Consider the following 11,964-nt stretch of genomic DNA (forward strand, 5'->3'; position numbering starts at 1 on the left):
GACACACACACACACACACAGAGACAGAGAGACCAAAAATGCAACCGGACATGTGGACCAGAGATGGGGCCTCCGGATGTGGGAGTTTCAAAACATGCATTAAAAGTTCAAAAACATTCCTCAGGACTTCATTTATGGCTTGTATTATACAATTGAATTGTACAAACATCATATTTCTCTCCCGGAGGTCACAGGTCGACGTCGGAATTACACATATGCTGATATCCACATCTGGATATTATTGAGGTCAGAGGTCACATCTGGATATTATTATGAGGTCAGAGGTCACATCTGGATACTATTATGAGGTCAAAAGGTCAGTCATCAATCATATTGACGTTTGCCCCCTTTTATGGACCCTACTCTTTGTTTCCAATGCAGAGCACAACAATGATACAAATACACATGCAAAGACACACATACAAGTCTAAAACCAGAAAACAAGACTGGAAGTATCCTCCCAATGATATTTAATGCTACTTCACTATAATTTAACGTCAGTAACATTTCGGTGATACTACTTGGCAAATTAAAGCATTTTGATGGATGTTTATAGTTTTGACAGTATTGTGCTCAGAGGATCTTTCCTGTAGCTCAAACAGCAGAGTGTGGCGCTAGCAACACCAAGATTGTGGGTTCGATTCCGATGGAAAGCATAACCTGATAAAATGAATACATTGAATGCAGTGCAAGTCTATTTAGATAGAAGTATCTACCAAATGCATAACTGTAAATGAACTTAAATTATACTCTACATATCAGGGAATAAATAGGCATAAAAGTCAAATGATCAATTGTGTTTTATGCAAAACTGTTGAAATTCCTCTGTTGAATTTCCAGTTTGTGTCCTGTGTAGAGTGTGTCTAATTCAACAGATTCACTCTCAATAACTAAAAGGGATCAATTCTTAAAATATGAATTTTGTCTCACCCTGATATGTACAATTCACTGCATGACATTTTATTGACCTTATCATTTTACAACTCTTTTTTTTCTTTTTGGATTGAATGGATGTAAATGCAAAGTAAAGCAAAAAGTATTTGGACACCAAACCACATCCAAAAATGTCTGAAAGTCATTGCATCTTGATTAAAAACAAAACATATGGTCAAATTCCATGGGAGCATTTTTTTCCCCACTACATTCTTTTCACTTTTCTTCATAAACTGTCACAATACTAATAAACAGACACTTGCACTAGTAATTCAACAGTGACATTCAGACATTTTTAATTGGCTTAGATGTCCAAATGCATGATTATTAATGCACTCCTTTAATACAGTTATATAAAATAAAAGCTATAAATTATTTTGATATTACTTTGCTTAATATTCAAAGCAGCATCATGTGTTCTCCATCGAAAGTCTTCTGACTTGCAAATGTAATTATACATCAGAATGGCTATAAAAATATTCTATATAATCAACCTGTAATGCTTTGGAATGCACATAACACACACACACTCCTTTATAAGTGTTCAGTGACCTGCATTTGTGAGCTTTTCCCTAGTTTTCTTCTGTAATGTGTCACAATTAGTGCTGGGCGGTATGACCAAAAATTTATATCACGGTATTTTTCAAAATTATACCGGTTTCACGGTACATGACATAAATGAATAAATTGTGTTTTTTGTTGCACATGTAAACCCACTCTCTAACACTCCACAAGGGAAGTGACAAATATGCAGGAAATATACACTGCCGTTCAAAAGTTTGGGGTCAGTTTTATTGTTTTTGAAAGTCTCAAAAACACCAAGGTTGTGTTAAATTCATCAAAAAAACAAAAACAGGAATATTGTGAAATATTATGTAGAAAGTTAGTAAAGACATTGTTAAAATAGTCCATGTGACATCAGTGAACTATCCCTTTAATATTATCAATGTTGAAAACAGTTGAGCTGATTATTATTTTTGTGAAAACTATGATACTTTTTTCAGAATTCTTTGATAAATGGAAAGTTCAAAAGAATTCATTTGAAACAGAAATCTTTTGTATCAATTAGTATACTGTGACTTTACTGTCACATTTGGTTGATTTAATGCATTCATGCTGAATAAAAGTATTAATTAATAAAAGTAAATTAATACAAATATTTTTAATATACCCCTCAAAGTTTTCAATTCTAGTGTACAGTAAAGAATGAAACCAGGTTTCATGTGATTTTCAAAAGAACAAAACTTAAGTTTTTTATTTTTATTTTTTTTAAGCTTGTGGACCTAACCCTGGACTAGTGTATAAGAAATGACTAAAGCGATGCTGACATTACTTTATTCATGGATTTAAATGGTTTATTTAGATTTATGTTTGAGTCATTTCGATAAAAGGAATGAAATTCAGAAAAAAACAACACCACCAGTCTTCTCTTGAGCTCTTACTCTCTTTAGAGTATTAGTAGTGTATCTGCTTAATATCTGCTAACACTTTATTTTGATGTTCATCAGACACTCTACCTACTCTAAAGTGCATATCAACCTATTCTACTCTAACCCTAACAAGTCTACTAATACTCTAATGAGAGTTGGTTAACTTGACGTAGTTACAAAGTAACACAATGTTTACACGACAACAGAAAAGTTTTCCCTTTGCATTTTTGAAAAGATTTGCGTACAGACAACAACGTTATCAAACCTTTCCCGTTCACACGGACCTGTGCAAAACAACTAAAAACGCTGTATTATTCTTGCCAGGCCAGTAGTCGCGATGTGAATTTGTAAAGAAACACTACGCGTCTGCGCGCATATGCTTTCCTATAGACTGAATATGTAATACGCATGACGTCACAGTTTTCACAAATTTGCATTTTTGTAGTTTAGATGACAGTTTTCAACTAAAAAAAAGTTTTTGAAAACTTCTGTTATGTAAATGCCCCCATAGTCAGTCAAATGTGTAACCTATTTTTTTTTTTTTTAGTTCAGACCCCCCACTGCTCAATCTACACATTTTATCTAGCAAACAAACCACACCCACCCCCAGCAAAGTGTGCCCGAACCTCCAGTCAAACCTTGAGGCCCCGCGAGCGCCCCTGACAGTCTGCTACAGATATGAGCGCTGTTGTGATCATCTCACCCTCCTTATCCGAACACTCACAGAGAGTGCTGGAGTGGGTGGAGGTGGGCTGTGCATTACACGGCTACAAATGGCCCAAAATTATGAGGAGGAATAACAAGAATTTTCCTCTGACAACAAATCTACTGGACATTCCCCAAAAAGCATCATTCTGCATACTTCAGAGGGGAGGCTTCAAATACATCACATACACACTTCACATGCTTGAAATGCTGTTCAATTCAAGCATTTCTAGATATATATGAAATACAAAACCGTGAAATGTAGATTTCACTGCTGTGTGTTATTTGGAGATGCTATTGCTTCAGTGGATGGATTGAGGGAGAAGGAAAATACTGACCTCTGCTCCTCTTCCATCTCCTCCTCGGTCATTCTCTTCTCAAACTTGGTGGTCCTCTTATTACCGGGCACGACTGCGGGGGTCTCGACCTCATCTGTCAGTAAAGCAGCTGCAACATCTGAAAGACACGATATCAGATTTAACATTTACCTGATGGAAAGTGATTAAGTGGACTTTTACGCTACAATAAAAAGATTTTGGTTTCAAATAAATGCTGTTTTTTATTTTTTTTTCAAAGAATCCTTTAAAAAAAAAAGTTTCACAGTTTCCACAAAAATAGCAAGCACAACTGTTTTCAACAGTGATAATCTGAATAAATTCATATTAGAATGATTTCGGTCACCGGTCACTTTAAATGTCGGCCAAATACTTCTGTCTCCTGTCTAAGTGAGCTATAGAGGACCTCACTTGATGTGGATACAAAAAGCAGGTGTTCGATCGGTATGAAGGTGTCTGTATTGTACTGACGGATCAGACAACAACACAGGAAGGGCAGAAAATCTTCCGTGACACTGCGCCCTGTTCCTAACCCAGATTATCATCCTACCAGGTCTAATCCACTTGCAGGCTTGTCAAGTCATTGGCACCGGCAGCTAGGAAGTCTTTATATTAAATCAAGGATAAAGGCTGTTCTGCACACGCTGTTGGCAGCTGAAACCTATTTCACACACACTTCATATCTGCGGCACGTGCTGCTAAAACTAGCTCTGTTGCTGTTATAATTCATTAACTGACATGTTTTTGCAGTAGAGACCCTGGTCTTTTGCAAACGAGGGTTATATCTGAGCACACCAGCTGATGTCTGGATGTAAACGCAGCAGAATCTGTAACCTAGAGGCCAATGTACCGCTGGGAGAACAAAGGCATCAGTTTACAGTTGCAGAGCACAAAGCTCCAGTGTGCTTGAGTTTATCTTCGCAAGCACTCACAGCCCTGCTCTCAAAACACTCGCTCATATGGAGCATAATGAAACCTGCAGCTCAGAGAGCCACAGGCAGATATGAACCAGAAGAAAATGACAGATTGAAGAAAGAAGCCAGGATCCAAACAAACTACCTCAGTGCATGAGAGAAAAGTATAAATATAAAAGAATTACCCGCCAGAATGTATGTTATTAATTTTATTTTAGTTTTGCCTTTGCTACTAGCTAATATAAAAAGTTTTTCATATTTTATTTGATTTCACTTGTTTATTTGCATGTTTATTTTATTTAGAGTAGAGAAAATATTTTTTATGGTTTTAATTTAGTTTCAGTTTTAGTTAACTATAATAATCCTGGAACAAAGTAAGCTAGAGGAAATAAAAAAATAATGTAAATAAAAATGATTGGTCATCAAATAAACAAATAATTCTAAATATATTCCTACACCGAATCAGTGAGACGTGTCAGCGGCATTCGACTACACTTTATTTTAAGGAGTCCTTGTTACAGTGTAATTATACATTTAAGTGCTGAGTAATATAAATTAACTACACATACTTACTATAGCTTTTTGGATTAGGGCTTGGTTTACCATTTACTATTACTAATTACTGGTTTACTAATTTACTATTACTACTATAGTAAGCATATTTAACATGCGTAACAAGGACACAAAGAAAAACAATGTGTTACCCAGCATTCTTCACAGGGTTACTTGTACTTGCAATGGCAGGACTGTACCCAAAAATAGTACTACACACTTTTAAACTTGCTGCGGAGTGCTGATGCATCCATACCATTATTCTCTAGGACCTCTGGAAGAGATTCGGCTGCTGGTGAGGTCTCCGGGATGGGCACAGGCGCTGCTTCAGGGGCTGGTACGGACGCTGGCTCTGCGATGGGTGCAGGCGCTGGTTCAGGGGTTGGTACAGAAACTGGTTCTGGGGTGGGTTCAGATGCTGGTTCAGGGATGGGCACCTCGAGGACGGGTTCAGGCACTGGTTCTGGTTCTGGGACAGACTCCTTCACTGGTTCAGGCACTGGCTCTTCCACTGGTGCAGCCACTGGTGCTGGTGACGAGGCGGGTACTTGCTCAGGCTCTGGCTCTGGCACAGGGGTGGGCTCTTCCACAGGTGCAGATGCTGTGACATCTTTGTGTACAGGCTCAGGCTCCGGAGCTGCCTGTAGAGACAACGAAGGTGGAGACAAAGAATAACAGTCATTTAAGCTCATTTAAATGCAGCTGATAATGCTGTAAATCTAAGGTGTGTTGAATTCAGGTTAATAGGGACATTGAGGTGGCTCGGGGGGGAAAAATGACTCAATTATCTTGAATTTATCCAATGTTTATTCGTTACTTTTTTGTAGTCAAATTTTTTTTTTTTTTCTGGCAAGATAATGCTTGGATTTCTTTATGTAGAAAAGCTTATGTTTATCATGTCGGACATCAGAAATAATATTTAAACATGACAAAACCCAGGACAAAACAAAACTCAAAACAAAACAAAATCAAATCCAGAACAAATCAAGGTCCAGAACAAAAAACCCAGAACAATCCAAGGCCCAGAACAAAATTTAGAACAAGACCCAGGACAAAAACCAGAACAAAAACAAAACCCATAAAACGAAACCTACACTGTAAAAAAAAATCCGTAAAATTTACGGTAAAAAACCAGCAGCTGTGGTTGCCGGAATTTTACCATAAAAAGTACGGTAGCAACGTTTTAGGTTTTACGGTTTTAACTTAAATTTACAGTTAAATACCGTAATTTCATTAACTGATATAATGTTAATATACCAACCTTATTTAAGTACTGAAATCTGTTTTGTACCTTTGTAATACACTGATAACCACCAAATGCAGGTGGTGATGAGAAAGTCACATGATGAACTTTAGCCCATCACAAGCACATTTTTACAGTCTTTTACCGTTAAATTCACTGTCATTTTTTACAGAGTAGTATAAAAAAAAACGAACAAAACCCAAAACAAAACCCAGAATAATTCAAGGCCCAGAACAAAACCCAAAACAAAAACTAAAATCCAGAACAATCCAAGGGCTAGAACAAAACAAAACCCAGAATAATTCAAGGCCCAGAATGAAACAAAACCTAAAACAAAACCTAGAACAAAACCCAGGACAAAAACCAGAACAAAAACAAAACCCAGGACAAAAAACCTATAACAAAACAAAACCTAGTACAAAACCCAGGACAAAACAAATACCACAACACAAAACAAAACCTAAAACAAAAATCAAAATCCAGAACAAACCAAGGGCTAGAACAAACCCCAAAACCCAGAACAAAACAAAACCTAAAACAAAAATCAAAATCCAGAACAAACCCAGGCCCAAAACAAAAGCCCAAACCCTGAACAAAACCAGAAACAAATCCCAGGACAAAACAAAACCCAGAACATTCCAAGGCCCAGAATGAAAAACAAAACAAAACCTAGAACACAAATCAAAATCCAGAACAAACCCAGAACAAAACAAATCCCAGAATAATTCAAGGCCCAGAACAAAACCCAAAACAAAACAAACCAAAATCCAGAACAAACCCAGGCCCAAAACAAAACCCAAAACAAAAGCCCAAACCCTGAACAAAACTAAAAACAAACCCCAGGAAAAAGCAAAACCCAGAACACAACACAAAACAAAACCTAAAACAAAAATCAAAATCCAGAACAAACCAGGCCCAAAATAAAAAACCCAGGACAAAACAAAACCTAAAACAAATCAATGCCCAGAACAAAACCCCGAACAAAAACCAAACAAAACTTAAAAAGAAACCAAACTAGAAATCCCATTCATACATTGCATACAGAACACTTTACAACTAAGCACTAAATTCAAACATTCATCTCAGTAGCCAGCAGCACATTCTGCAGAGCTTCATTCCCCATGTGGCTAGTGTAGAGTGCCTGCGTGACAGCTGTCATCTGCAGTCTGTCGTCCTTCCTCTCCTGCCTAAACACACACCTGTCCATGACAAGAGGACAGAGCTTCTGCTTCTTCTGACTAACCCTCACCCAAACGCACTTCACTGCTTCTGCCGGCCATGAAAGCTCTTAACTCAACCGCTTACATGCACTCCCAAAAGCCTGCGAGAAACAGGTGCACAAGCCTTCCAACCACCAAATTACTTCCTGACCATTCATGGTGGTTAGGGATTGGAGGCTAGTGGGCAAAAAGAACAGCGTCATAGATTTCAGATACAATCCATGTGAGTGCTGGAAATATCAGTTCATTAATCCTATTAGTAGCCAGACCGAATCTGCAGCCTCAGCACTTTTTACAGGGTGGAAATCAGCAGAATAGATCTGAATTTGAAACCAATACTAATTCATCACACTATCATACTCTGTGACATGGCCTCAATCGTGGCACCACCTTACACCATTCAAGAGCAAGGTGGAGACTGGATTGAATTGGAGTCTGTAGGGATTAAGGTTATCCAGAGAGGTTAAATTTAGGATTAACTGTAGATTTGTTCCATTATTAGATTAGGTGACACAGAATGCCAACAACAAGCTGGCGATAGAGAATGACAATAAGAATGACAGCAATACTAAGAGAAAACCACTATTTTTCTGAAGGGTTACAAGACCATTACTATGCAGTTTCTAAGACTGTAGATATGGCTTGGGTCCCGAGCGTTTTTGTGCATTTCATTATCCACGTGTCAAGACAGCTGCTACCAGAATGGCAACTCTATTCCTTCTCTGAAACCAAACTTTATCGCTTCAAGAATGCTGGCATCCGCTGACCACCAGCAGATGGTGCATTCCATCTCACACAAATACACAATTTATGTGTGTGAGAGTGACTGAAGTAACCCTCAAATCCCACTGACAAACTGCTGAAAGAGATTCTGCTACTGGATTTCAGAGTTGAGAAATGATTCAAACGCACCAAGAAGAGCAGAATCAAATGCAAAAAGGTCAATAATTAAACTTCATCAGTGGTACTTACACATACAAACATTTTTAGTGTTGCTTACAGTGAGACAATAGAACTATAATCCATCAAAGCCCATGCATTAGTGATTTTTTTTGGCCATAGCAAAAATTCTTCCACCATATTATATTGTTCATTAGACAAGCAATGTAGAAACTTGGCACATTTAAAGGAACATTCCAGTTTCAAGTTAAGCTCTACCGTCAACATTAAAGACATTAAAGACCACAGAAAACAAGTTTAACTCAGACTTCAGTTTAAACAAACAATCAGAATGAGAGTCTTCGAGGCACTGCAATGTACACTATATGGACAAAAGTATTGGAACAACTGACCATTACACCAACAGTGACTGTTGCAAAGGGCTATGTATTCAGACACTCTTAGGTAATAGAGTTATATTAGTACGGTTTTTCTTGCTGAGTGTTGGACTATTCAATGACTGTGGACTGTTACTGCCCCCTTGAGGAAATACGGAGTATGCTAGAATGTGCTGGAAAGTGCGTCATAAGAATCATCAGTCGTTGGTATGAATCCGTAGAGTGTGGAGTGCATGAGAGTTTTCCTCATTTCTAGTGGTGTTGTTTAATCATGTGAATGCATCTTAAAAAAAAACACACAAACACCTACGTTTGCATATGCTAATGGAAATAAATCTTCTCTGAAGCAAGAAGCATCTTCGTTGCGTTTTGACCAGACGTACCACAGTGATTAATTCAACCCGAACCACATTAGTAACTACAGTACAGTGACTTTAATGAAAACTAGGGTTGCAAAAGGCGGAAAATTTTCCGAAAAGTTTCTGGGAATTTTCCACCTCTTTGCAACCCTCATGACAACACATTGGTCCCCCTAAATACACTGGTCCCCCCCTTTGCAGTTATAACATCTTCCATTCTTCTGTGTTTTTTTTCCACAAAATTTTGGGGTGTTTCGGTGGGAAATTTTGCCCATTTATCCAGTAGAGCATTTGTGAGGTCAGTCACTGATGTTGGACGAGAAGGCCTGGCTCCATTCCAGTTCACCCCAAAGGTGTTTGATGTGGTTGAGGTCAGGACTCTGTGCGGGCCAGTCGAGTTCTTCCACACCAAACTCATCCAACCATGTCTTCATGGACCTTGCTTTGTGCACTGGGCCACAGTCATGCTGGAATAGAAAAGGGTCTTCCCCAAACTGTTCCCTCAAAGTTGGAAGCATACAGTAGCATTGTCCAAAATGTCTTGATATGCTGAAGCAGTAAGATTTCCCTTCAATGGAAGTAGAGGGTTGAGCCCAACCCCTGAAATACGGCTCCTTATCATCATCCCTCCTCATCCAATCTTGACAGTTAGCACAATGCAGCCAGGCAAGTAACGTTCTCCAGACTCACCCATCAGACTGACAAACAGAGAAGTGTGATTCGTCACACAACAGGTTTCTACTGCTACAGAGTCCAGTGGTGAGTTGCTTTACATTAGGACTGCACGATTAAATCGAATGCGATTGTCATGAGTATCTTTTAGTGAAGCACAGTTCTGTGATCAGTAGTAAATCTCGGCCGGAAACTAACAATGAAGCAGTAGTTCACTCACAAGCTACGCAAAACCGTGTTCATAATCGCAGATCGATTTAATCGAGAGTATAAAATCAATGAAATTGTTCTGCGATTATGAAAGCAGTTTGCGTAGCTCGTTAATGAACTACATCTCTGTGTAGTAAATGCTGGTCCATCTGAGCCCGCTTCTGTATACCATCAAGCCTTTACCCAGTGAGTTTGAGGTGTTTATAACGTGTATTTGAAAAAGCAACTTGCGTCAAACGTTCCATCTTCTGTTTCATGGAACGATGTGCATTACCTTACTTCAGATGGAGACTTACTACTGATCACAGAACTGTGCTTCATTGAAAGATATGCATGACAATCACAGCTTTTGCCTAATCGTGATTGCGATTTCATTTTGATTAATCGTGCAGCCCTACTTTACATCACTCTATCCGATGCTTGGCATTACACTTGGTAATGTGAGGCTTGTAAGCAGCTGCTCAGCCATAGAAACCCATTCCAGGACGCTCTTGATGCACAGTTTTGCGCTGATATCAATGCCAGTGGAAGTTTGTAACTCTTCAGCTATGGACTTTACATCATTGGTCTCAAACTCAATTCCTGGAGGGCCACAGCTCTGCACAGTTTAGCTCCAACCAGCTCCAAATCACACCCGCTTGGAAGTTTATAGTGATCCTAAAGACCTTGATTAGCTGGATCAGGTGTGTTTTATTAGGGTTGGAGCAAAACTGTGCAGAGCTGTGGCCCTCCAGGAATTGAGTTTGAGACCATTGCTTTACATGGTCTTTTGTTCTGGACTGAGTTGCTGCTGTTCTGAAACACTTCCACTTTCCAATACCACTTACAGTTGACACACACTATTGACAATACTTTTCTCAATATAGTGTATATTACAATAAACTATTTTTCACTTTTGCTATTTTTTTTTTCTTTTACAGATGGCGGGAAACCATTATGTTGTAATTTAGAGCATAAATTCTGACACTATAGATAACAGAATTCGATTTCACAATTGTGCCATTTTATAACAAATTTAAAGCTAGAGCTATCTATTTGACTACATGAAATCAACACTTCAATGTTTCTTAATCCAAAAAAAAGTCACCTAATGTCTTGCAGCTCTCTGTCCCCAGACATAAACACATCAAAGGCGGTGAGGGAATTAGGGCAGCTTGAGACGGATTCTTCCTTGCGGTGATGACTGCCAACAGTCCATTAGCCCCTGATGCTCTTAGAAAGCGTGAACAACCTGTGAGGATGTTAGGCGGCACACGATGCCATCTCAGGCTTAACTGTCATCTCAGATCCTCTCTCAATGGATGATGGGAAATCTATATTTGATGCCACCACATATGGAGGTCAGGGTGAGAATACATGTGACGCAAAATTTGACATATCACCTAAGACAAACAGAACCCAGAACCCATATTTCCAGCAAAGAAATAATAAAGATGTAGGCCTATTATAATAATTTTGAATGGTTTAACATCTTATTTGAGGCAGTGGGCCAAAGCATCGCGACTGGAATAAGCTCTCATTGCTTCACTCGTTTACGGAAAGCGGTTACACTGAATGAATTCACCACAAACCCTTCAGCTCTGCTTTGAATTCTTACAAAAAGGCCATTGTGTCATAAGGCCGAAGTCGTCATGCACAGTCAGTGTCTGCCTACTAGCATAACTATACTGCACTGCACCATTGTTTAGTTAAGAGACATCGCCACTTGTGACTGAAAGGGCTTGTGACTGTAGATGCGTTTCTAAACCTTAATGACTACTGCCTTCGAAAGGCTGTGACACCAAACCAACATCAAAGAACTAGCGGTGACAAAAGCCGACTGTGTTGTCGCCTAGCATTGCCTGCGTCTGGGCCAAAAAGTTGTACTTGAACACACCGCAAAGACTACAGCCAACCAACACGTCCATTCTGTAGAGCCCTGCACGGGCCTCAAATTTAGGCCCTAGCCCAGCCCCGGCCTGAGACGCTCAGGCCCTAGCCCGGCCCGTGTCCGACAGCTTATCAGAATTACCGGCCCGAGCCCGACCCGTGCGCGTCTTTTTCCCCCTTCTCCCAAAACAGCTTATACTACTGTTTCAGCTATTAAAATAGTTCAGTTTTGTATGTAATGGAAA

The 11,964-nt window shown here is 39.2% G+C and overlaps 1 protein-coding gene across 3 annotated transcripts in view; it reads right to left on the reverse strand.

The window, feature by feature from the left end:
* si:ch73-366l1.5 (FILIA-N KH-like domain-containing protein) overlaps positions 1–11,964 on the reverse strand; it is a 26,648-nt gene that overhangs the window by 4,906 nt on the left and 9,778 nt on the right. For 2 of the 3 annotated variants that reach the window (XM_016456762.1, XM_016456775.1), the window contains exons 3-4: positions 5,126–5,510; positions 3,407–3,524 (exon numbers count right to left, since the gene is read on the reverse strand). In XM_016456762.1, coding sequence (XP_016312248.1) covers positions 3,407–3,524; positions 5,126–5,510 — 503 coding nt within the window. Of the gene's footprint in view, positions 1–3,406; positions 3,525–5,125; positions 5,516–11,964 lie in introns of all 3 variants that reach the window. The other variant, XM_016456769.1, reaches the window with a different exon arrangement.

The sequence above is a fragment of the Sinocyclocheilus anshuiensis genome, unplaced genomic scaffold, assembly GCF_001515605.1.
Source record: "Sinocyclocheilus anshuiensis isolate Anshui unplaced genomic scaffold, SAMN03320099.WGS_v1.1 scaffold229, whole genome shotgun sequence".
Classification (NCBI taxonomy): domain Eukaryota; kingdom Metazoa; phylum Chordata; class Actinopteri; order Cypriniformes; family Cyprinidae; genus Sinocyclocheilus; species Sinocyclocheilus anshuiensis.